At 41.1% G+C, this 24,092-nt stretch overlaps 3 protein-coding genes and 1 pseudogene across 3 annotated transcripts; 2 read left to right on the top strand and 2 right to left on the bottom strand.

The window, feature by feature from the left end:
* Positions 1-576: 576 nt before the first annotated feature.
* mrpl48 (mitochondrial ribosomal protein L48) lies at positions 577-3,978 on the top strand. Its single transcript, XM_018730599.2, has 8 exons — positions 577-1,194; positions 1,526-1,584; positions 1,855-1,886; positions 2,115-2,203; positions 2,372-2,562; positions 2,774-2,876; positions 3,213-3,302; positions 3,494-3,978. The coding sequence occupies exons 1-8, from the start codon at positions 1,174-1,176 to the stop codon at positions 3,569-3,571; spliced, it is 663 nt and encodes a 220-aa protein (XP_018586115.2). The 5' UTR covers positions 577-1,173; the 3' UTR covers positions 3,572-3,978.
* A 1,230-nt stretch (positions 3,979-5,208) lies between these two features.
* Positions 5,209-9,364, top strand: dnajb13 (DnaJ heat shock protein family (Hsp40) member B13). Its single transcript, XM_029251292.1, has 8 exons — positions 5,209-5,558; positions 5,709-5,812; positions 6,071-6,232; positions 6,508-6,665; positions 6,831-6,944; positions 7,062-7,175; positions 8,269-8,345; positions 9,197-9,364. The coding sequence occupies exons 1-8, from the start codon at positions 5,491-5,493 to the stop codon at positions 9,348-9,350; spliced, it is 951 nt and encodes a 316-aa protein (XP_029107125.1). The 5' UTR covers positions 5,209-5,490; the 3' UTR covers positions 9,351-9,364.
* Positions 9,365-9,421: 57 nt separating this feature from the next.
* On the bottom strand, positions 9,422-12,948 carry LOC108921291 (mitochondrial uncoupling protein 2-like). Its single transcript, XM_029251291.1, has 8 exons — positions 12,794-12,948; positions 12,490-12,647; positions 11,421-11,637; positions 10,761-10,965; positions 10,363-10,560; positions 10,182-10,283; positions 9,922-10,102; positions 9,422-9,803 (listed from the first exon to the last, which is right to left on the bottom strand). Exons 3-8 carry the CDS (start codon positions 11,544-11,546, stop codon positions 9,689-9,691), a joined length of 927 nt encoding a protein of 308 aa, XP_029107124.1. The 5' UTR covers positions 11,547-11,637; positions 12,490-12,647; positions 12,794-12,948; the 3' UTR covers positions 9,422-9,688.
* Positions 12,949-14,108: 1,160 nt separating this feature from the next.
* Positions 14,109-18,322, bottom strand: LOC108921207 (mitochondrial uncoupling protein 2-like; annotated as a pseudogene).
* Positions 18,323-24,092: the final 5,770 nt, after the last annotated feature.

The following is a 24,092-nucleotide window of genomic DNA, read 5'->3' as shown; positions in this document are numbered from 1 at the left end:
CATCATAAAATATAACATACAGTGTGAATACGTGTGGGCTGGTAAATAGAGTTCCTCATTGACATTGGAAGTCGCAAGAAAAACGTCTGCTAAATAAATGTAAACACATAAGCCTAATTTGTGAATGCGTGTATTTGTTCTCCTTACAACTTTATTTACCTACTGCCAAAATCGTTTGACTACATTACTAAATTTATGCTTGAAGCTTTGCGTACTACTCGTCTGCAACGCCCCTTCCATAGTCCTGGTAATCCGTTCCACCGGGGCGGGGATTCACTGTTTGTTGGGTTAGGTTGCTCGACAGGGACGCCACGTTGTTCTCGTTGACGTCACACTACAACGTCAATGGAAGCGTTTGAGTTCGGTGCTCTTATGCCTGCACAATCGAACACTTAAAAACCATTTTATTGGATCTACATTGAAAATAACGTCATTTGGCACATTCTCCATGTTTTCCAACAGCATCGAGCAAGGAAGTTACTGCATGTCTGTCGTGTATCGGTTAGGATTTACACTGCGTGATTTCAGCCTCAAATATGATATTGCGACACAGTATTTGAAATAAAATATTGAATCAAAAATGGATATAAGAAGAATCTTAGACATACATATATTTACCAACTGTAACAAGCTTATAACTGTTTTGTCTACTTCACTTGGGCAGGTTATTCATGTTCCAAGGCGATTTACAATCATGTTAAGGAATTTTACAATGCTTTTCTCCATTTATATTGTAGGTTATTTGTAGTGGAGCAATTCAGAACACGTACATTGATAATTGGTACTACTGCAGGAGTGGGATTCCAACCAGGGACCTTATCATGCGTCAACGCTTAACCAGCTACTGCGATCCTTCACTTAAACATTAATCGGCAAAGCTTAAAAAAAAGGAGGAGGTGTGGAATCTAAAGCAGTTCATCTCTTACAGATAGAAAATTAAACATGTGAGTGAGGAATTTAAGATGGCATATTTTACAACATCGAATGAAACTAGGAGCGGTTGAACGCTAAAGAAACGGAACCAAACATTGTGACCGCGATGCATTAACTGCATTTTAGAGGGACGGACATACCGGAAACTCTTTTTCTAAGAAATTTCTTTTTGAGTTGCATCGCCTTTGACATACTTCATCCTGTTTAATGAATAAATTAGTTGTTGTTCGTATATGAACAATGAATACTGTTTTTACAAAGGTAATTTAATTATGTCTTATGCGTATACTGAATAACCGGCGATATGTCGTTAAGTTATATGGAGAAGGTCAAGCATCCACTGCTGCACACAATCATCATCATGTGGGGTTGTGGATTTAGATGAAGTGAACGATTGCAGTACATTATTGTATCGAGTTATTTGCATGTGGTGTTTGTCGGTGATCGGTTTAGAAAGATATATACTTGAAGATATGCTTGTACTTAAGATACTTGTATTGGAACCCGTACTATGGGCCATAGTTACATGTATTTTTCAATATGCAACTTTTTAAATAAACAACTGACGTAATAGTATTGGCTTTCTCTCCAGTTAAGAGTTTCTTTTTCACGACACATTAATGCCTTGGAGCGGACGGGATCCATATTAGGGTAAGTTTGTACCCGTGTACTGTAGGTAGACTGGTATAACTTTAGAGGAGAGATAATTGAACTGGTTTGGTAATAACGAGTTACCTGCCCAGTAACTGTTGTGTATAGACTGTGTACTACTACTTATTAAAAGAGTTTATAGCATCTTAAATAATGTAGGATAAACAGACATACTGATTTTTTTTTTTGGAATTTGATTATTTTATATTTATTAATCTCATGTTTAGTTAATGGAGTACTGTAATTTCTTCTGTGCAATTTTCTTTGAAGGTCTGTGGTTGTAAAACAGCACCCACTGCTTGGTAAGTAAGGCTGCTAAATTTCAAACCTGAATAGCCTGTGCTGTGAAACACTCATCACGTTACCTCACTTCAATTGAATAATACCATATGTAGTTTCTTTAGTCTTAAATTTGTTAAATTCAGTTTTCAGTGTACACAGAATAATTTTTAAAAGCAGCAAGAGTTAGACCTTTATTTCAGGAATGGTACTACATGTGATAATGGTTTGAGTTTTCTTCTGTTCAACAGGCAGTCTCTTACCTAGTGATGGAAGAGAGTACAAGTCGATGCCAACCCATGGAATTGGACGATATTCTCACCTAATACCAAAAAATTCGGCAAGACTCCTTACAGTTTATTTTCTTGAGGGTTATATTGTGTCCTCTGTTACATCTTTTCATCTGTGTATTACTTATCATAAGCAGTTTTTCAGGAACTTTGACATAACAAAAATTCAGGTAATTGTTTGTTAATGTGATCCTTATGTATACCTCTTCTATGCCCAGTTCTCCCTAAAAAAGGTAAAGTCAAAGAGGAGGAAGAAGTTCTTAAAGGTGAAAGAGATCAGTGAGGGGACAGAGACTGAGTACGGAGTACTGAACTTGACAGTCTCCGGCTATGACATGACTCTGGTCTCCCATTACACCCAGTATGCCCACCATCTCTGCAATCACCTTAAGATTCCAGTGAGCCGCAGGTGAAATGAGCCCCTATCATGTCTCTTATTTTTTCCATTTGTCGAAAGTTTTTGAATCAAAAAGCTACTCATAAAATTTGAAATTAACTTATGGAGATGATGGACTTTTGGTAAATTTGTCTTTACTGAAGGGTTATGTTCCTACCACTGTCAATTCTGGCCACAGTTACAGGTTATACACTTCTTGTGGATCACTGCTTTTTCTTTCTAGCTATGGTTTGCCAACAAGGACCACAGAGATCTTGCTCATGAAGGAGCACAGCGCCAAGTTGGTTGTAGATGCTGTGCTCAAAACCCACATACGCGTAATCCAGGCAAGTACAGGTTTATTTACATACATTTACATGTATTTATTTAGCAGATGCTTTTCTCCAAAGCGACATACATCTGAGACCATCTGACCATCACCATTATTTAGCTAGTGGAAAATAATTTTGTTTATAGCAATTTTCGTGCTTTACATGATAGTTTAAGCATGAATGTTTTAAATTTAAACGTGTACTGTATGTCCTCCTGAAATTTTAATCTTTAACCCTTATATTTGCTGTGTACTTTTGTATATCATGAAACCATTTCAGTGTAGGATACTGTAGTAAAGGTCTCTGTTTCAAAATATACAATGTGTGTTTTTTTTTTTTTTTGTAATTTAGCTCAAGGATCTCAGTGCTACGATGTGTCCTTTGCTTATTGAAGTACTACTGAAGAACCAGCCTGAGGGAGTTGACTTGTCTCTGAAACAGGTGAGATAATCTGCTCCATGTGTGGGATGCACATGTTATATCAGTTAAGTAGTCACCCATGGTGTTGATTGATCATTAACCTCATAATGAAGGACTATGCATCTTTGTGTGTGTACTGGGGTGGGTGGTTAAATGTTTTCTAGTACACGTTGAAATGTCACCTTAATCGCAATGTGGTTTCTTGTCTCCAGCACACACAGGCCGATTTCCAGGCACGGTTCAAATCTCGCCCAGAAATGGAGGAGCTGTTGGCACAGTTGAACAACTAATCACCACAAGATGAGATATTCCTTCAGAACACCATGTGTACAGCATTTCCTTCAGACAGTCTTTGTACATCAAATGCTGATTAAAAGGATTGTGTGTATTGTGCTTTTTTTTAAACAATGTAAGGGAACTGTATTCCTGTATGACATTAGAAGAAAATTATTCCTATGAGTGAGGGGTACCTGTGGAAAATAATTCATCTGGGAACATAAATGTATTCAAGATAATCAATGAATGGTTTATAAGCCAGCTAGAGGTAAGTATTGTTGATCAGGCTGAGCCTGGCAGTCATAGCCAGTGTTAGTTCTAAACAAATAACAAAGATATGTAATTGACAGAAGGGTATTTTACTGGGTGTTGCGGTGGCGCAGCGGGTTTGTCCAGGGTCTGCTCTCGGGTGGGTCTGGGGTTTGAGTCCTGCTTAGAGTGCTTTGTGATGGACTGGTGTCCTGTCCTAGTTGTGTCCCCTCCCCTTGCACCCTGTGTTGCCGGGTTAGGCTCCGGTTCACCGCGACCCCGCTTGGGATAAACAGCTTCTGTATGTATGTATATATTTTACTGGTCAGCCCAGACTGGCAAAGAATTATTTGACTGGTCAGCCCAGACTGATTCACAGCTGAAACAGTCTCTCCTATTACAGCTCTTTTTAATCTCGTATTAAAATGTTAATGGAATCACCTCACTCTGTTAATTAGGTTTACATTTCTTTTATTGTCAGCGTTAGCACAGATGAGAGAGATACAGTATCTGTAAAATATACACAGTGTCCTCAGTTTGGATTCACAGCTCATCCGATTCCGGCTACTTCGTAACATTTGTCACTGCCAACTTGGTCCCCAGGGAAACTACAGGCGAGAACAGGCCCGCGCTTCCGTCTGTTCCCTGAATGTGCCATTGATACTCTTTGACAGAAGAGGCTTTATTTGATGACGTCAGATTTGGGCTAGAGGGCAGGGGAGGAGGAAGAGTGTTCAACTGGATGGCCATAATTGCTTGGTGACATTTGCTATTGCCCAATCTTGTGATGTATAGCTGACCTCTATTGTTGCAGTGTTGGCCACTTCATGCTGCACTCTTTGTCTGCCCCCCCCCCCCCCCCCCCCCCCCCCCCCTCTAAAAGTATATCTGCTATATATGAAGGCAGAATCATTAGAAAAATAGTTTGAGTTTAAAAAATGCCCAGTCAGATAGCCTTCAGTCATGGTAATTTGTTGTATAGATCTGACTGAATTCAGAGATCAGCCATTATCATCCATTTGTATCGACTGTGTAGTGATTTGATAATGAAACATATTTTTAAAACATAATTTTGAAGTGATGTGAATTTTTTTTTCCACAAATATAAAAACGTGGACAATATTGCGCTTTACTTGATTGGTGACACATATGTACACTTTATGGATAATTTGCTCCACAAAGTCTTGGTCAACTGTCACCTCAGTGGTATTTTACTCTGAATTTCAACCAAATGAATTAAGTGGTCTTGAAAAACAGGGACCCTGTTAGTCTTGCCCCCCACAGACATCTACTACTTTACAAATCAGAGTCTTTTGCAAACTTAAAAAATTACTTATACTAGTGATATAATAATATATAATAATTAAATATAAACCATTTAGGATTGGAGCAATGGCGGGAGACTACACTTAAAATTTACAGATACTCTACATAGAACAGAGTGTTGGAGCGCGCAATCCATTAATTCCTTATTTTACCACAAGTTGAGCGCATCTTTCCATTTTTTCTGACATGTAAACTTGCGGTAATTGTTGGACAGTTTCCCAGAATTCACCGCAGCTCACGCGGTGTCCATGGCAACGGAGCATGTAAACCGTCAGCAAACCATATTCGACGGTTCAGTTCTTTTCGCCCATCAGTCCTTTTTCAGAGACCACGTATTGTCCTTAAGTTATACTAAATAATGGAAAGAGATTACTATATCGATCTGGAAATTAACCGAACCGCAACAGACGCAGACATCAAAAACGCGTAAGATTTATTATTATTATTATTATTATTATTATTATTATTATTATTATTATTAATAATACTTTATTTGTTTTCTTTACATATTGAAATAGTCACGACGTTTGCTCACCTTCGGCGTGTTCACTTGTGGGAACTTTGCATGTATTGTAGGTACCGGAGACTTGCGCTGCAGTTCCACCCGCACACGAACAGCGGCCCGGGCTCCTCCGAGCGCTTCCTGCAGGTGGCCGAATCCTACGAGGTGCTGAGTGACCGTGAGTAGCCGGGGTGTATGGCCATCTCACATTGTCTGGCCTGGGTACCTTCCTGAGGGCGGAACAACTTGTTAGGTACGCAGGAACGGACACTGTTATCTGGGCCACTAAAAGGAGTTCTGCACATACGGGGGGTGGGGGGGTAATAAGATTTGTTGAACCCTTGCGGGGGGGGGCACGGCCCTGCCCAGTAGCCGCTGCTGTCTAAGTTGTACTTCTCCAAGCCTCATACGCTCATCCTTTGTGTTTGCACTTCAGCTAGGAAGAAAGCCACGTATGACAAGTTCGGTGAGGACGGTCTAAAAGGAGGAATTCCGTGTGATTATGGTGGCAATGGTGCGTGGACGGAAGGGTACACCTACCATGGCAACCCAGAGAAAACCTTTCGACAATTTTTTGGAGGGGACAACCCTTTTGCAGGCAAGTTGGGATACGAAAAGTGTCCAAGGGAGGCTATAAAAGAGAGTTAATTCCATGTGTTACCTTCAAGATATTTCTTCTTTGAAACACATAGAGTTCATTTTTACATTAGCAACAGAATTGCAGTCCTTAGTGGTTAAATGTACTGTCATACCTGGGAATAAAACCCATCACCTTCTGTCAGTCACAGTGGGGTTGTTGCAGCCGCACTTCTCGGTCGTCTTACTATAAGTGCAGCCGAGGTTTCAACATTGTTTGGGCTTTTCGCCCTCAAGATTTTCACACTCAAGACGGGAGTGAGGTCAGCATTGAATTTGGAAGCCTGCAGGACCTTGGGGTGAAGAAGCAAGATCCAGCCATCGAGAGAGACCTGCACCTGGCTCTCGAGGACCTGTTTTATGGGTGCACTAAAAAAATGAAGATATCCCGACGGGTAAGACCCACAAAGTGCAAGAGTGCAGGCCTCAGCTGCCTACAAAGCACCAAACTTTTGCTGCAGTAGGAGAGAGCCTGTAATTAATTGCCATCCATCACCCGAGGTGGTCACTCAATCTGTTATTGCAAGCTTTTAAGTAGATTTTTTTCATTTCCCAACCAGATTATGAACGAGGATGGACACACATCGAGTATTAAAGACAAAATTCTAAGCATTGACGTAAAACCAGGCTGGAGGCAGGGGACAAGGATAAAGTTTGAAAAAGAGGGGGACCAGGTGGAAAAAAAAAACTTTAAACTTCAGACATTTGTCTTTTTTTTCTTCTGGTTAGTATTGTGTATTAGGAAACACCTTGTGAACATAGGTTTCTCCGCATTGGTGTCTGTCCAAAAGGGACCCAACTGCATCCCGGCCGACATTGTGTTCATCGTGCAGGAGAAGGCTCACCCGTGGTTCTCACGGCAACAGGATGACCTTATTTACACATCTCATATTGACCTGGAGAAGGTGAGATGCCCTGAGGTCACACTCCTGTCCTACAGTAAAATGTGCTTTGTTCCAGTGGTGAATTTGATAAAAATCAATGCTATAGTACTTGGAAGTTTAAGATTTAAGAATAGTTTCTCTCAGATTAGCCCTAGACTTAAACTAAAAAGAATATTGTGGGGGCATTGTGGGATAAATGTGTAATGATTTTCAGGTGCCATGTGACATGCTTCACTCATTATCCAGTGTGTGGTACTTAGATCTACTAGGTAAACTGCACCAAAAGATGACAAGAAAACACTGAAATACACTCCTCCCATTTTATTTGGTCTCTAGATATTTTTTCCACATATGTGGTCTGAGATTATTAGTACCACTTCTATCACTACCTGTCCAAATTGTCATTTATACAGTCTGCTGTATTCAGTCTGGACCCTCAACATTCAGTTCAGGAGAACTGAATATCGGCACTCTAAGCCTTCAATTTACTCAAGTCAGTTCACACACATAATCATTTTTTACAATTTATTTTGTCTTCACTGGACACCTCATCAATGAAATTTCTGCAGATCACTCACAATCACCCTATAGACCCAGAATGTGTGCTCTATGGAGGGGCCTAACACCATCAGTAGCAGCAGCGAGTGGTTGTAAGGAAAAAATAGTCGATAGACCTATTGATGTGGCAGCGGATTAGTGGCAACACGTTTCAGTCTCTACTGACATAAATTTAGTTTAAGACTAGGATTAATCTTTGAAGCACCAGCTGTAAAAGTGTGAAAATTCAGTGGTTGCTTTGTACAAATAATTACATTTAAATGAAGCTACTTCATAAGTGGATGCGTTACAAGCTGTATGGATGCAGACCTTTGAAATGAACAGCATAAAAGCTAAAAGACAAGAATGAGTTGAAGATGTAATCAAGCATTTTGGTCATTTTCTTCTCATGAACCACTAGAATGAGATAGTTGTTGGGACTGTCCTGCAGTTTTTCCCCCGTTATAACTAACCTTAACACTGGAAGTCACTTTGGAGAAAAGCATCAGATAAATTAATAAATGTAATTTTCATGCAGCAGTAAATGACATTTTCATGTGATATGTCCAACATACAGGCCCTCACTGGATTCTCGATAGAAGTAGAGACACTAGATGGCAGGCTCGTCAATGTTCCCGTCAACGACATAGTACAGTGAGTGCTACTTTTACTTTCATCTTCTGAAAAACATTACATAGGCTTAATAAGGTGAGGGGACATGTCTCCTGCAGTGTCTGAGCCAGCTTGGGTTCCAAAATAAGAGTAACACACTTGAATACAGTAGCATTGACAGTATTTTTTGATCTCCCCAAAATCTAGACTTATTAGACCATAGAAAGTAGTTTGGTTTCAGTTCACTTGGGTGTAGTTTCCTATATTGTTGAGTAGTGGTCTGGTAACCACTGACACCTTCATTGTATGTTTGAGGCAGCCTGGTCTCTCCCATGCTTAAACTCTGGGGTAGTGGGGGTGTACAAGATTTTATTTTATAGATGATGCATCATGCCCTTTTCCTCAAAAAGATTAAGCACCAATACTGTGTAGACCCTTGTTAATCAGACCCTGTCAATATAGTCAATTTTTACATGTACAATTATACATGTCTTACAGCTTTAACATTTAAGAAATCAAGTGCAATGAAACTATTAGGTTTTGCCAGGCTCTCAAAAGTACTTCAAGGGCAACTGATGGCATAGTGGTAGAACCTGCAAATCCAAGGGCTGTTGGTTCAGCGCTTACCTTCTGCTCCAGTATTCTTGAGTAAGGTACTTACCCAGGGCTGTCCCAATAGAACTACCCACATAACATTGGGGGGAGTAAGTCTGAGATTTACTTAAGATGGCCATGTTGCAAAGCTGAAGGGGGCAATATTTTATCCTATTGGATCTTTTAATTCCAGTATTGCATTATGAAAGGAGGGATACCAGCGAAGTATTTCAGCCGATTATACCGACCTTTTTTTACCTTGTATCCACAACTGACATACAGGCCCTTTTCTCCCCCAGCCCAAAGTACACAAAAGTTGTGCCTGGTGAAGGAATGCCTGTGTCTGGAGACCCTAGCCAACGAGGAAACCTCATCATCCAGTTTGAGATCCATTTTCCAGAGAAGCTCTCTGCTGAGAGCAAGCGTCTGCTCAGGCAAGCCCTTGCCCAGTAATTGCAGGGGTCAGGTTAAGGTTCTCACCTTATAGTATTCCATTTTGCAATAAATTTTAATGCAGAGTTTACTTTCAAAAGGAAAACCCTTTATTTTCATATATGTAAAAAGGAAAGACCAGCTTAGTGACCAAAATGGCAAGCGTGAACAGGGTCAAAGGCTAGTAGATAAAACCATTTGGTACTCATATCCCTTTAAAGGGAATTGTTAAAAAGTATCACACCAATATAAGTATGCGAGTGTCTGCTAAAATTATCCAAGTCAACTATTACTACATTTAAGAATTAAAAGACTGAAAGGGAGCAAGTCACAGGAATGTGAATCCACACAAGTGATGTTTACAAAGGAGCAGCTCTGCTGTAACAGGCCACCATCATGGCCCGTTTGAGCTGCTCATATGTCACAAACATCACAACATTCCAGGACCCCAGCCGCAGGAATGAAGGCATGAACCTGCAGGGGGGGGGGGGGGGGGGGAGAAGCATTAGCAAGAATGCACATAAGGGAATCGATGACTGCATTGGTAGTTTGAGGCATTTAAGCTTAACTTTTGATAATTGACTGAAGTTACCCCTTGTAGAAGGCAAAGGGTCCCTCCTTGATCAACATAGCAACAGCACAGTTGAAGGCACTGCTGTACTGGCCACAGGCAGAGTTCATGTATCTCGTCTTCACTACATCCACGGGGGAGGCGATCACAGTGGTGCAGAAGCCAGCTCCAAATGCAGATGTGAAATGGCATGGCAAGTCATCTAAACAAATAGCATTTTGTTTTAGTGATACTCACGTATAAAACTAGATTGGCATAGTCCTTAACCTTTAGAGCCATACCAGTCATTGGTGTCATTCTCAGCAGCGCATCCTTGATGATGTCATAGGTCACCAACTCAGTGCAGTTGACAATGGCATTGCGGGCAATGTTTGGAGATGTACCTGTAATGATACAAGTAATTGGGCAAGGAGGACACAACACCAATAGATAATTCAGTCTTGTTTTTGCATTGAGAGCTACCTTTCCACAATCCACGAACACCCTCCTCCCTAGCTATGGTCTTGTAGGCATGCATGGTGCCGTGGTAACGCCTGCCGGGGCCCATAACAGTTGCTTGAGCCTGGAATCGGACTTTGACCACATCCGTGGGCTGGGCAACTGCCACTGCCAGTGCTCCAGTGGTGCAGCCTGCCAGCAGACGGCTACCAATCCCCACATCTGAGGAGCAGAGATCATGAGTCGGTGGTCCATTTCAAGGATCTGGACAGTATTACAAGTGCCATTCACTCTAGCAGATTTGGCTTTCTTTTTAAAAGAAATTTCTGGCACAATCAAATTAATGCAGCTTAGGCAAGTGACTCAATGAAGATTAGTTTTGTAAGAATGGGCCAACACAGACAAGTCAGGTATGGACTCACATTCAGACCCTTTGGTGTAGAACTGCTTGACCGAGTCATAGAGCCCTATGCGGACAGAAGCAAAGCTCATCTGCCTCTGCAGCCCTGCCACGAGACCGTTGTAGAGGCTGCGGGGGCCCTCTGTCCGCACCATGGTGGCAATGGTGCCAAACACACCACGGTAGCGCACTGCAGCATTGGCAGCAGCTTGGGCCTCACCCTGGATCTGCGCAGGACAGAGGGGCAAGGAGAAGCTTTACAGAAACTGGGAGGGGTTAGGTGTTACAGTAACACCCATTCACCCCCTAGCAGCAGCAAAACTGCATCCGTAGAGCAGGGTCCTGAATGTGGAGACTCCTACAGCATAGCAGCCCCTTCATGGAACAGCTTACACTGAAGGTAAAGGATTGAGAGAGTCAAGGAAAATCTAGGTCAGTATGCCTCTATGTGGTAATTTGCCAACAAACAAAATGTTCATTTACCAATATATTGTACCTATTTTCCACAGCTAAATTAAAATTCCCCACTTGTCAGGCCTTCTGTGACACAGAAGGGAGAACATTTTCCTTATTTTGCCACCACATCACTTGGCACAGTATGACGTCACCAGATGACAAGCAGCCAACCAAGGGTTATACACTATACTTGAGGCCTGCAGTGCCATCTAGTGGTAGTTCTCACCTGAAGCCGAACCTTGGCAGTGTCCAGAGGGAAAGTCAACAGGTCAGCAACACAGGCGGCAGTTCCAGCCCCAATAAATTTGACTGTGGCCGTAGGTGGCACATTACTTGGTGCAAATCCAACCATTTTTTTTCCTCCCCCCGCTTTCCAACAAGGATGAGTTAACAAAAGCTGCGAGAGCTAGAGTGAAGACGAAATAGGTGATCTCTGCCAAAGCCTGCAATGAAAGGTGGTTATTGATTAGGCCATTGAATTGCGTGTAACCTTTGGTCATACACTGCTGCGTTTTCACAAGTGCGGTGGGAGATGTGGCAGGAAGCTGCTCGCGTGCCCTGTTCATACTGATAGACATCCCCCCCCCCCCCCCCCCGAGATGAAGAATAACAGGGCGGTGGCACGTCACGGAAACCGCAGCATGTTCCGCTTTTGTTATACAAGCGGGTGTGAACAGGGCTTCTGAAAGAAGGAAGTCCTTTACCACCCCCTCCCCCCCCTTTAACCCCGCCTCGTGTGGGGCGCCCGTTCCGTGAACCGGCTCCGCTCCTCATTGGCGGCTCTCTGTTGCTAGGCTCGCGCAGCGAAAACGCCAGAACTTTTCAGACGCGGCAACTTGATGCAGGGGTCGTCTGTTGATTCCCCCCCCCCCCCCGAGAACTTACAAGATAAGCTAAGGTGAAACCTCACAGTATAGTAAACTCCAGCCTGCCTGAACTGATCCAACCCACATACTTAAAATTTAAAAAAAAAAGTTGCATCACACCACAACTTCCAGGATTATACAGCGTGTACAGTACAGTGAGGATCGCTGAAATATCTGTTTACCCCTTCAAATTGTACATGTTTATCACAAATTAAAGGCAGCGCCGCGTTTGCTTACCGCCTGGGTAGAGGTCGATTCATACTAGAACAATACAATCATCAATACATCGCTTGATCACATCATATATCATAAAACCATTTTAAAAATGAGAATTACACGCTGCATTCACTGCCTAGCAGACGCTTTCCCCTAAGCGACATACAAGTTTATAAAATTAAATAAAACGCTTAACCGCTAGCGCATACTTACCTTTTCTTCCACGTGTTCAGGAAGAAAACATTTTTTAGGATCAGGCTTCTCTAAACGTATCCCTCTCGCTGAACTGGCTTTCTGCTATAATTTCGTTGACTTGGTCTTCCATAGAAACACGCTTTAAAGTGTAACACTTTAAAAACATACTCTAAAGTCTGGAAAAAAACAAGAAGTGTGTCAGAACAGCAGCAGTCGATTAACATAACAAGTTGAACCGAACTTTAATAAACACATTAGATACATACAGCTATTAACTAGTTATTGCAAGAAAGACAACTTTAAGACTACAACTTCTCCTTACCGTAAACTAAAACAGCAGAACAATTAAACACTGAGTTTCTTTGTTCAGGCTACCTGCCGCCTTCACAGACACCACTACCTCAAAAACCTTCCCCCACCGTTACCGGTTCGCCACATGCGCATTTATAGCCTCCCTCAGAAAGCCCTTTTACGTCACAGCGCAAGAGTTGCGTTGATCTCGTTCCTACAGTGCAGAAGCCGCGACCAACGCGCAGCCTTTAGAAACCAGCCAATCAGCGACAGCTGCTCATCGATTCGCCGACAGCGCAAAGGCAGACGCAGTATTGATTGGCTCGGGTCATTTGTTTACGTTCACTCCACCGCACGTGACTCCACCCCGCATCAACTGCGTTATCTTTAGGCTGTGCTTGAAGCGATTACTGTAATTCAAAACAAGTTCCAGTCTGATGTGCTACATTATCATTTTATTACATTAAAATGTATGACAGTTGTCAGGAAAAATACAAAACGGACACAAATAAGCTCAAACACGGCTACAAAAAATGCCATCATAGATGCCACAATATATTATGTTAGTTCTTGTTTATTATTGAGCATTTAGTCACATTTACATAAACCTAAATATACTTGTTTTTGGTGTATTTCTACCGGTGTACATTCCATTCCTTTTCATGCATAAACATAACAAGTTTTACCAGCAGAAAAAAAAAAACAACTTCCAGGAAATCTTAAATGTAACTGTAAAAAAAGAGAAAAACTCTCCAGCTGCTAAATTCTACATTTAATGACTGCTTTTCATGAACTTATTCCACTGTGATATTTTGCCTGCTTATTGTGCAGTTATAATCTTTACCCTTAGCATTATGTGACTACATCTCAAGTCTCAGCAATAAATAAGCCTTGTAAAGATGTTATTTCATGTAACAATGAACAGTTTTAAGTAACTACAGTAGTTTAGCCAAATGAGATTTATTTTATAGCAAACCGGGTTTAAATAGTACATACAAATGAATGCATTGACCAGTGATAAACAATAAATTCTATTCTTTTTCTTAGCTGTTATAAAAATAGTACACAGTAATGTAACGTCCATAAAAATTATAACACAGACATCTGCCATTAAAATGCTAACTGGAGTTACAATTTCTATACATTTGAATCTTGTCAAATGTTCAAGTTTTGACCCTGAATATCAGGAGTTTGTAGCGTTTGTAGTCAAACTATATGTTGCATCAAATTTGTCATCCTTTATGTCTTCCCTTATTAAAACTTCTCATTATGCGGCAGTAGTTTCAGGACTGCTGAAATTAGGTGCGGTTTAAGCATGTCATCCTGCTGGCTGAATGACATTCACATCAGCCCTTTAGACTGGTATTTCAACTGTCCTCCTCAGTATGCAGCCTCTGAATAAACATTTGAAAGCAAGCTCTCAACAGGGCACCTCCCACGACTGCTGAGCCTAAACTACTGCTTGCTTGATCTGCTCATATGAAATGAACATGACAATATTCTAGGAGCCAAGGTGAAGGAATGAGGGCATAAATCAAGGAGAAAGACGGGGAAATGCTGAATGAGCAATCTTCACGCACACACACACACACACACACAGGACAGGCTCTGGAAATATAACACAGGGAATAAGGTTTCCCGTGACTTATCGGTAATGATTTGCTTATTTTTCCTTTTGGCATCATTACAGGTAAATTAATGTGCTGACCATTCAGGTTTGGTTTCTCAACTAAGGTTTGTAAATATGTGGGGATATTTCTTCTTCATACAGGATGGGAACACACCCCTTGTAGAGAGCAGGTGATGGCATAGTTCACAGTACTGCTGTACTGCCTGGTGCTGGAGTTTACGAAACGTGTCTTCACCACGTCCACTGGCGAAGCCACAATGGTGGTGCAGGAGCCGGCAACAAATGCTGCTGTTAAGCGGCAGGGCGAAGTATCTGCAAAACACAGAAGCACACATGCACATGTGAATACGTTGACATGGCACTGTGGCACATCATTTCTTCAGGTTATGTGCACATCTCACCTGTCATGAAAACACACTTCAGGACGAGCACCGTGATGATGTCATAGGTGACAAGCTCTGCACAGCTCACCATAGCATTTCACGTTATGTTAAGTATGCAGCCTAGGAGGGACAAAGAGAGTGAAAGGGAAAGAATTTTGATGTACTAAGTTTTTTACGTTGGTATGAAATAGATGCCATGGCTCCAGTGCACATTTTGGACTGGAGTCCAATCCATTCATGCCCCACCTTTCCAGAGGCCCCTGATGCCCTCGTCATGGGTAGTAGTCCTATCGGCATTCATGGTGCCATTGTACCCCTTCACTCCATTAGGCAGTCTCACTTGGGCCTGAAAACACACCTTGACCACATCAGTAAGCTTGGCAAATGACACAGCCATGGTGCTTATTGTGCAGCCAGCCATCAGTTGGGTCACAATATTTGCACCTGGAGGGGGGGAATGAGAGGTGTATGGGGAGTTTTCTTGTCCATGGATAACTTCTAGCTGTTACACCCTTACATTGGAACTTGCCATCTAATAATACATTTAACTTGCCCCATGATTCCCAGCTTGTTCTTCAAATTAAAAAATACAACCCGCAGATTCTACTTTTACTAACAAGTACCTAATATTCAATGCTCTGTAATTCGAAATCCTTGTTTTGGTCTTTGTTTTTTCATTTTTTCTTTTCCAATTTCCTCCACTTTTTCTTTGTGTGTTTTAACTTGCTTCATCTTACTTTTATTTACTGTGAACTCTAGATATGGACATACTTTTGCCCAAGTCTGAGTGTCACTTTCACCCCCTGGCAGTTTTTATCAGGACCTGTGGCTCAGCAAATCAGTAAAATCCGAGACTTTGTCCGTTCTCTAGACAGGTGTGATGGGGACTCACTGTCTGAGGCTTGGTGGTAGAGCTGTTTCATAGAGGCCAATGCAGACAGAAGCAAAGCTCAGTTTATATGGTTTTTTAATTAATTTTTGCTGAATATTCAAGTGCCCTGTGTTGCTGGGTTAGGCTCCGACTTGCTGTGACCCCGTTTGGGAGAAGCAGTTTCAGACACTCTGTGTGTGTGTGTGTGTGTGTGTGTGTGTGTGTGTGTGTGTGAATATTCAAACCAAATCTGAAGATAATCACTGGATCCTGTTTACACATTAAATTTAAAATATTTGTCACGATTCTATCTTTTGTGATTTTTTTTTTAATGAAATCTTTCCCTTTCAACTGCATTTTTGAAATATTTGAAATACATTTTCCAACATTAACTGGAATTCTGGGGTTTGGGCATTGAAATGCTGTTGATACTACTATTTAAAAACAAACAAGGAAGCAAAGTAATAAATATTTTTGTTGTTCTGTTGAGGACAGTTATTGTATGAAGTACTGTATTGCTGTACCAGTCAGAAAGCAGTTTCCAGAGCCAGCAGGACGATAGTCACTGTTTGAAAACATATTACTCTTGTTCTCAGACACTGATGTAACTTTCACATTCTTGACATGTTCTTCTTAGCTTAATTTGTCAAGCCAAACACTATTCTATAATTCCATTGAAGAGATTGAGACTGTCCTGTAAGGGTCACTCCACTTAATACATTGTCTTTCTTAAACTCAGCCTCGCTGCTCTAGGCAATCCAAGAGGCTCTACAATTTATAGACGTGTCTCCTGACAAGCTTCAGATGGCCAGCTGTCAAACTGCAGGCCAGTGTTATGTTTTTCTCAGATGTTCACCGTTGGGTATAGATTGTTGCCTGCTGACATTGATCTTTGTAGGGCTAGTCTGCACATGAATTAGAAGTTCACCACACAGCACAACCAGTACAACTCTACCGTTAATAAAAGATTCGGGTCTCCTGTTTCTGTGTTTATAAATTGAATGATAATGATGACGACACATCACAACACCAAACAACACATATTTATTATAATATGAGAAAAACCTTTCCTTTTAATCTGTTGCAACTCTAGTATTAAAATGTCATAGTTTCATGCACTCTAGTATACTTCAGCTTGCATCTCTGCAATAATGAAAGCAATGACAAAATGCACAATTTAGAAACACTAACAGTGCGTATTAAAAAAATAAAGAAAATATAACCTGGAAATGTCAAGCTCAATTTTCCTTAGAGTACCAAGATGAAGAAAATATAGTCATCAGTAAATTCTTTGCAAAATTTAAAAATTAATTAATAATATTCTAGTTTAATGCATATAACAGTCCATTTATCAGCTAAATTGAGAATATTTTATTAAGTATTTTGCTGTAATTTTCACATTGTTTTATGCAAAGGTTATATAACTGAGTTATTTAACATGTATTTAAAGCCTCTTTCAGTGTTCACCCCCCCCCCCCCAAAATGGCTTCATTGAAATGCTTACACTTGCTGTATATATTACGCACAAAACAATAAAACAACACATTTTCCCCAAACTCAGATTTTTCTTTTAATTTACCAACAATTACTGTTTAGATAATGTAAAAATAACCATAAGAAAATTACAGTTTTATTGAATTCCAGAAATACTGAATCGCTACCACGTGCCATCCTGGAAACATAAGGCCGTATGTTTCTACTTTCCTTTAGTGAGCAAGCTCTTGGAAGCAGTTTCATGTGCTACCCATATTTGACCAAGTGTGTGTGAGAGGATTAGACCTTTTATCCTATCAGATGAGAGTGCACACCCCCCACCGAGAATTTCAGGAACTAAATGTGCATATGTGTGAATGTCTCACAGTGTCCTCTAGTTACTAGTGAATTGAATCAGTGTCAATCCCAAGTAAGACATTACACATCCAAGCTTTCTGACCATTTTAACTACCGCCAATGACTGCCTGAAAACTAAAAAAACACTGATCTTTGATTTTAACATTAGAAGTATTTTCTTGTTACCTGTTGATTGCTGTATTGATGTAAAATTTGCAGTAAATACAGCATGAACTTTTCATGCTCTTCTCAGCCATATCAGTATCTTAGAATTGAATATTATGAGTAAAATTTAATAATTCTTTCCATAGAATGTACTTAAATGTAATTGTGCAGACTACCTCAATGTGGAAATTCCAGTTTTGACCTGAAAGTAATTACTATGAGATTCAACCTCTGTGCTAGCACACAAAATGAAAATCCACACTGCTTCCATCAGACGTATACTTTAAAGGAGTTTGCTTAACACATCTAATTATTTAAACTCCCTTTCCCACTTCAGACTTATGTAGATAACTTTTATTCGCTTTACCAGCTTTCAAAACCTTCCATAAAACAGCACGTTCTTGCAAACGGTAACTGAACTTATGGAATACACCAGAACTAAGGAAATGCCAGCTTTGCCAGCCAATGCACATCTGGGACAGAAGGGGTGTGTTCAGAGGCATCTGCCTGAAATCCATCTGAAAGCTGGTTTTTGGGTCCTTTAACATCTGATCTGAGTTCATTTTCCCTCAGAAGGCAGAGCATTATGAGACAAGGACCCAGTTAAACAGAATGAAATTTTAACAATCACCAACAGACCTTCCCCAAATCCTCCTGTCTGTTATACAGGTCAAAATCCATCACTGAACCTTTATGAAACCAGTATTTTGTAACAGTACCCTTGTATACTGACAGTAGCATGGATACTGATTGCTTATCTTCCCTGATACCTTGTATCAGACCAAGAATGCGACTGAATGCAAAGAAGGTCATGAAAAAACATCATCAGTACATCTTATGAAATTATGTTGAAGGTAATTATAGAGGTTCACCACCGACTCCAACTCCAATAGCGCCGACTTTACTTTCATATGTGGCTTTCATACTGTTTGAAAGGGTGGCATTTTCTTGTATTCTTAACAAACAATAAAGACCATAACATCACCCATGCAACAATGAGTACACATAGTACACAATAAACCAAAGAACTTAAAAATCTGGAACAGAGTACTTCAGACAACATCTACATAAAATGTAAACCATATCACACCATAGAGAAAAAAAGATCCAAAAAAATCTTGCAATTAACTATAGCACCTACACAATATGCTCAATAACTTGTAGATGGTGTATATTTATGTGTTAATTTAGCTGTCTTTTGTCACATTGAAACAATGTTTGGCCATCACTGCTGACTAACAGAGAGGCAGACTTCATGTGACCATCTTTTGGCATCCTTATGTAACAGGGTAAGAGAGTCTAACAACTGGGTCCATAGCATTTGACAACAATGAAAACTTGATGTAGGAATCATTCATATCTGGCATTCATGTATGACAATACCCTTCAATATGTGCTTATACGTATATACTGTATTTTGAAAAAAGCACAAATTAACATTTCTTTGGAAACGTACATTTTCTTAAAGGAAAACATTGTAGGATTAATATAAATTATGATGTCACAATTTAGTATGCTCATATTCAAAAAAAATATTGCACTAAAACTTTGTAATTATAGTACTGGAGTTTCTAGAAGCATACATTAAACAACATACATGGGCAGAAAACTAATGTACATGAAAAAAACAATGTTTAGTTAGTCATCTGTTTTCTTGTCAGTTTCCAGCCCAACCAGCTGAAACCGGTTCCTTTTAACACGTTGGCAGTACACATTTCATGGTAAACAAATTGTTCCTCTGCCCCAGACCTCCCTCCCTTTGAAACTGGATCCATGAAAGGCAGAACGGTGTACAAGCATGTTATGACATCCAACATGAAACTATAAATACTGTGTGTGTGTATATATATATATATATATATATATATATACAGTATATATATTATTTTACACTGTACATAAAAAAACTCTTCAAATGTTAATAAACCAAGTGCCTCTGCATAAAGATTACCAGGGCACATGGATTCTGAAAGTCTAAGGGCATGTTTTTCCACTGAAACATGCTACATAAAATATACTTTGGTTCTGCACCTCCTTTATTTAAATAAAACCCTAAACTTGTTTTGCGCTTTGCTTCATTCCTTTATTCTAGGTGACTTACACTATTAGATACACTACACTGAACTCCCTACAATTATTCAAACATTTATACAACAGAGCAGTGCAATATGGGGGGACGTGGTGGTGCTGCAGGTTTGGCCGGGTCCGGAGACCAACAAGGAGAAGAAAGGAAAACAAAGTTGGTGTTGAAAAAGCACCGTTAAAGTGCATTAACATACACTTAAACGTACAGGTGAGGACAGCTTGCACTGTCTTTGCTAGTTGTGCTGCTCAAGGATTTGACTACCCATAGAAAATAGATTTATGAATGGTTTACACTGGTGGCCATGTAATATACTAGTTGATTGTTGTATGAAAAAAAAAAATCGTTTTGCCCTTTTAATATTAATGATAGCAACACTGAGGCTGCACGAGGAAATGTTCGTGTCTCACTGCCCCTGAGCTGGTTAGCCAGATAAGCTCAAATTCAACTCAAGGTGTATGAAATCCGAATGCTCTCCCAGCGTGCAATCCGAAAATGAAGAAGGCTATAGGAAAACAACTCCTGTACCCTGTGCTAGGAAGACCATGTGACTGACCACTTTAAATCAGAATTGACTGGATGGTACTTACCCCAGTGCTAAATGACCCTTGAAATCCACCTTCCCAGAGTCAGTCCATTCATTCAAAGAGAATCCTACATAATGCGTTCATGAAAGAAATGCGCAGCAATTTTTAGGTATACTGCAATTTGAAAGTTAGTGTATAGAAAATATTACAGTGTAATATAATTGTATGATTCAGGGTAACACGATGGTACAGCTGGTATTACCCATGCCTCACAGCTCCTGTGCTATGGGGTCAAATCCAGCTCTGTCTGTGGAGTCTACATGTGCTCCCTGTGTTTCTGTGGGTTTCGCTGCACAGTCCAGTGACATGTATTAGGTGAACTGGTGACTCTAAATTGCACCAAGTACGTGGACGTGTGAGTGAATGAGTGTGTTTGATTGCCCTTCGATGAACTGGTGTTCCATTCAGGGTGTCCTTGTCTCAGGCACTGTCCTTTTAAAATAAGCTTCAAATCACTGTGACCCTCAATTGGACAAGCCGTTACTAATAAAGGATGGATGGACAATACATTAATTGGATGAACAAAACATTCATTCATTCATCACTAGAAGACAAAACTCTACACACAATGATAGTGGAGAGTAACAAAACGGTCAGATGAACCTTGTTTTCATCTATTAAGTTATAAAACAGAAAAACAGTCAACAGACATCTCAACAAACTTGTGTATTCTTCTCTACGCGAGAAATATATATAAACAGCGAGAAAGAAATCAGATAAATAAAATTCAAACTTGATGAGAATGTGGCAGAGACACACTTCTGAGAGAAATCAGCTTTTAGTGTAAAGTTAAAGATCAGCCTAGTGAGACACATAAGAACCTTGTTTCATGTTCATGTTCTTGCCTTAAGGCCACTCATTTTTTAAAGAAGAAGATTGTTTTTGCATAATAGCCACAAAGCTGAATCACTCAGCATTCACCAGGACAAGATTTTTTTAAAGTTTTGTTCCCATTTTTGAATCCCATGGGTTGAGTCCTGGAGGCAGAGACCTGGCATGTTCTGGTTGGCACTCCAAGTGCGTTGCAAGCTGGAACGAGACAGATTCAGCTGTTACCACATGCTCCCTTCTCGCAGTTGCTGTAATACCATGAATGTGCTCGGCCGTCCCTTGCTCTCAATGTTAACGCATGTACAAATGGTATTTTCTATGAGATGTACGTCGCTTTGGAGAAAAGCATCTGCTAAATGAATAATGTAAATGTAAATGTACAGTCTTCTGCCTCTTTTAACAGGCATAGAGGACAAGGCTCCATTTACAGTTCTGCACCCTGAACCTGGAGTATCTGCAAGGGGGTAAACAGCACATACTGACTCAATATTTAACCTCAGAAGTTACAGATGTGCTGAGAGGGTGATGAATGCTTAAGGCAATTTAACAGAATGGCTGCTGGCTTTTTAACCTATTGAACATTATATACTGTTTCCTTAACTTACTAACACTTGGAGTGGAAGTCCAGTTATAACTTGACTTCTTCTAAAGTCCAAAGTCATTTGGACCACTTACATTTACATTTATTCATTTAGCAGACATTTTTCTCCAAAACGAGTACATCTCAGAGAAAATACAATTTGTGCATTACATCAGGAGAAAGAGACATAGTTGCAGATATGTGATTCTTATGTAAACTTAGTTTCTTTCCACTTATGCACCAATGTTCATCGCAAAAGTAGGTGCATAAAACTCAGCTTTACTTACTCAAAATCTCTCTCTCTCTGTCACACACACACACTTGTCCCAAGCAGGGTCATGGCAAGCCAGAGCCTAGCCTGGCAACACAGGGTGCAGGGGGAGGGGACACACCCGGGACAGGACACCAGACCTGTCACAAGGCACCCCAAGTGGGACTTGAACCCCACACCCACCAGAGAGCAGGACCCAGCCAAACCCGCAGTGCCACCACACCCCCACTCAACACACACACACACACTTTCTGAACCGCTTGTCCCATACGGGGTCACGGAGCCTACCCGGCAATACAGGGCGTATGGCCAGAGGGGGAGGGGACACACCCAGGACAGGACACCAGTCCGTTGCAAGGCACCACAAGCGGGACTCAAACCCCAGACCCACCGGAGAGCAGGGCCTGGTCCAACCCACTGCGCCACCGCGCCCCCTAAAAGCTATATAATGAAGGCAAATTTATTTGCAGGTAAAATTCAATAAAAAATCTCTGATAAAGCTGTGACAAAGTTCTTTGAAAGTGAAAATACACTACCTATGAAAGTGAACTAGTACCTATAAAAAGACTAATTTAAACACCTTAAAAATTTCAAACATCACATAGATTCTGGATAATTGCGGAACGTGAATAGACGAGGTTTAACTTTCCTCTCCTAATTTTTCTAGCCTAGCTGTAGCTACTTAAAAGGAACGAAGCAGCTTGTCTGTTTCTCAATCAACCACTCGGAAATGTAAAATCTTCTCTTAATTCTGTCCATTGTTCCACGCGTAAGGGGGTGCGGTGGCGCAGTGGGTTGGACCGCAGTCTTGCTCTCCGGTGGGTCTGGGGTTCGAGTCCCGCTTGGGGTGCCTTGCGGCGGACTGGCGTCCCGTCCTGGGTGCGTCCCCTTCCCCCTCCGGCCTTACGCCCTGTGTTGCCGGGTAGGCTCCGGTTCCCCGTGACCCCGTATGGGACGAGCGGTTCTGAAAATGTGTGTGTGTGTGTGTGTGTGTGTGTGTGTGTGTGTGTGTGTGTGTGTGTGTGTGTGTTCCACGCGTCTATCTTACGTAAGCGGTCGGAATTCAGGGCAGCGGGTTTGCCGCTTCCTTACTGCCCCCTACCGGTGAAGAGTGGCCTACACCTTAGAGATGCTCGCGTTTCGGGGACCACTGGACTGACTGGGCAGGGGGGTTCTGCCTTCGTCTGTCCTCGGTATCCAGGGAGGGAGGAATGGAATCGCAGGAGAGCCACTGTCACGCACACAGTCTCGCAAAATTCGTTCAAAAAAATTCTTGCGAACAGCACGGACATCTTAGATGTGGGAGGGGATAAGAGCACTCGGCGCGAGCGAAAGCCAAAGCGCCATTTCTATATACAGCCCAAGCTGGGGGCTGTTTCTCTGAGGGTAGAACAAGACTCAGGTTCATTTGGTGCATTTGTGCATGGAATTCAGAATAACTGAACTTTTTTTTTCAAATTAAACTTTCCCTGGACACGGATTTTTAATTGTCCCTGGATGAATAATCATGTCTTTAATGAATGAACAGAACACGGGCGCATTCCAGGAGCGTCCGTTCCCCGAGAGACATCGGCGTAGCACAGCCAGCGACTCGACACTGAGAGCTCGCATTCGTCTTCAATCATAACAATGCTGCCCCCTAATGCACAATGTATGTATTACACACGTTTGGATTCAAGAACTACAGTATTTGCCAAACAAGTGTATTCAGAAACGAATGACCGTTTTGGAAGATCACTGTGCATAATAATATGAACCAATTTAGACTGGGATACAAACACTGGCACAAACTTAAAAAATATTGAAGATTTATTTAACTTAGACAGATTAAAGTGCGGGTTATGGTACAGAATGATCAAATTAGAAATTGTAAAGGCTCTGACGTTAATTTCTGCAAATGCTGACATTTTTAATAACTTATCTGACGGCTTTCCAGTGTCAAGTGAAAACATTACGTCATCTCTTCATAGTTTCAACAGGGTGTTTTACGATGCACTCTGGGAACTGTAGTAAACGTTTGTCTGTGTGGTACGGATGTTGAATGGAAGCTCTCGCAAATAAAGAATACATCTCCCAGAATAAAGCACGCTAAAAAAAAA

Source organism: Scleropages formosus, chromosome 4 (genome assembly GCF_900964775.1).
Source record: "Scleropages formosus chromosome 4, fSclFor1.1, whole genome shotgun sequence".
Lineage (NCBI taxonomy): Eukaryota > Metazoa > Chordata > Actinopteri > Osteoglossiformes > Osteoglossidae > Scleropages > Scleropages formosus.
Note: the sequence above shows the minus strand (reverse complement) of the source record. Positions and strands in the feature narration are given on the sequence as shown.

Bases quoted from the DNA above. Each gene is read 5' to 3' on its own strand.
- mrpl48 (XM_018730599.2), top strand. From the start codon at position 1,174: ATGAATACTGTTTTTACAAAG. The intron at 1,887-2,114 runs GTAAGTAAGGCT...TCTGTTCAACAG, and splicing joins AAAACAGCACCCACTGCTTG to GCAGTCTCTTACCTAGTGAT. The intron at 3,303-3,493 runs GTGAGATAATCT...TCTTGTCTCCAG, and splicing joins TTGACTTGTCTCTGAAACAG to CACACACAGGCCGATTTCCA.
- LOC108921291 (XM_029251291.1), bottom strand. From the start codon at position 11,546: ATGGTTGGATTTGCACCAAGTAATGTGCCACCTACGGCCACAGTCAAA. The intron at 10,966-11,420 runs GTGAGAACTACC...TGTCCTGCGCAG, and splicing joins CTGCCAAGGTTCGGCTTCAG to ATCCAGGGTGAGGCCCAAGC. The intron at 10,561-10,760 runs GTGAGTCCATAC...TCTGCTCCTCAG, and splicing joins CTACACCAAAGGGTCTGAAT to ATGTGGGGATTGGTAGCCGT.
- dnajb13 (XM_029251292.1), top strand. From the start codon at position 5,491: ATGGAAAGAGATTACTATATCGATCTGGAAATTAACCGAACCGCAACA. The intron at 6,233-6,507 runs GCAAGTTGGGAT...TTCGCCCTCAAG, and splicing joins AGGGGACAACCCTTTTGCAG to ATTTTCACACTCAAGACGGG. The intron at 6,945-7,061 runs GTGGAAAAAAAA...TCTGTCCAAAAG, and splicing joins TTGAAAAAGAGGGGGACCAG to GGACCCAACTGCATCCCGGC.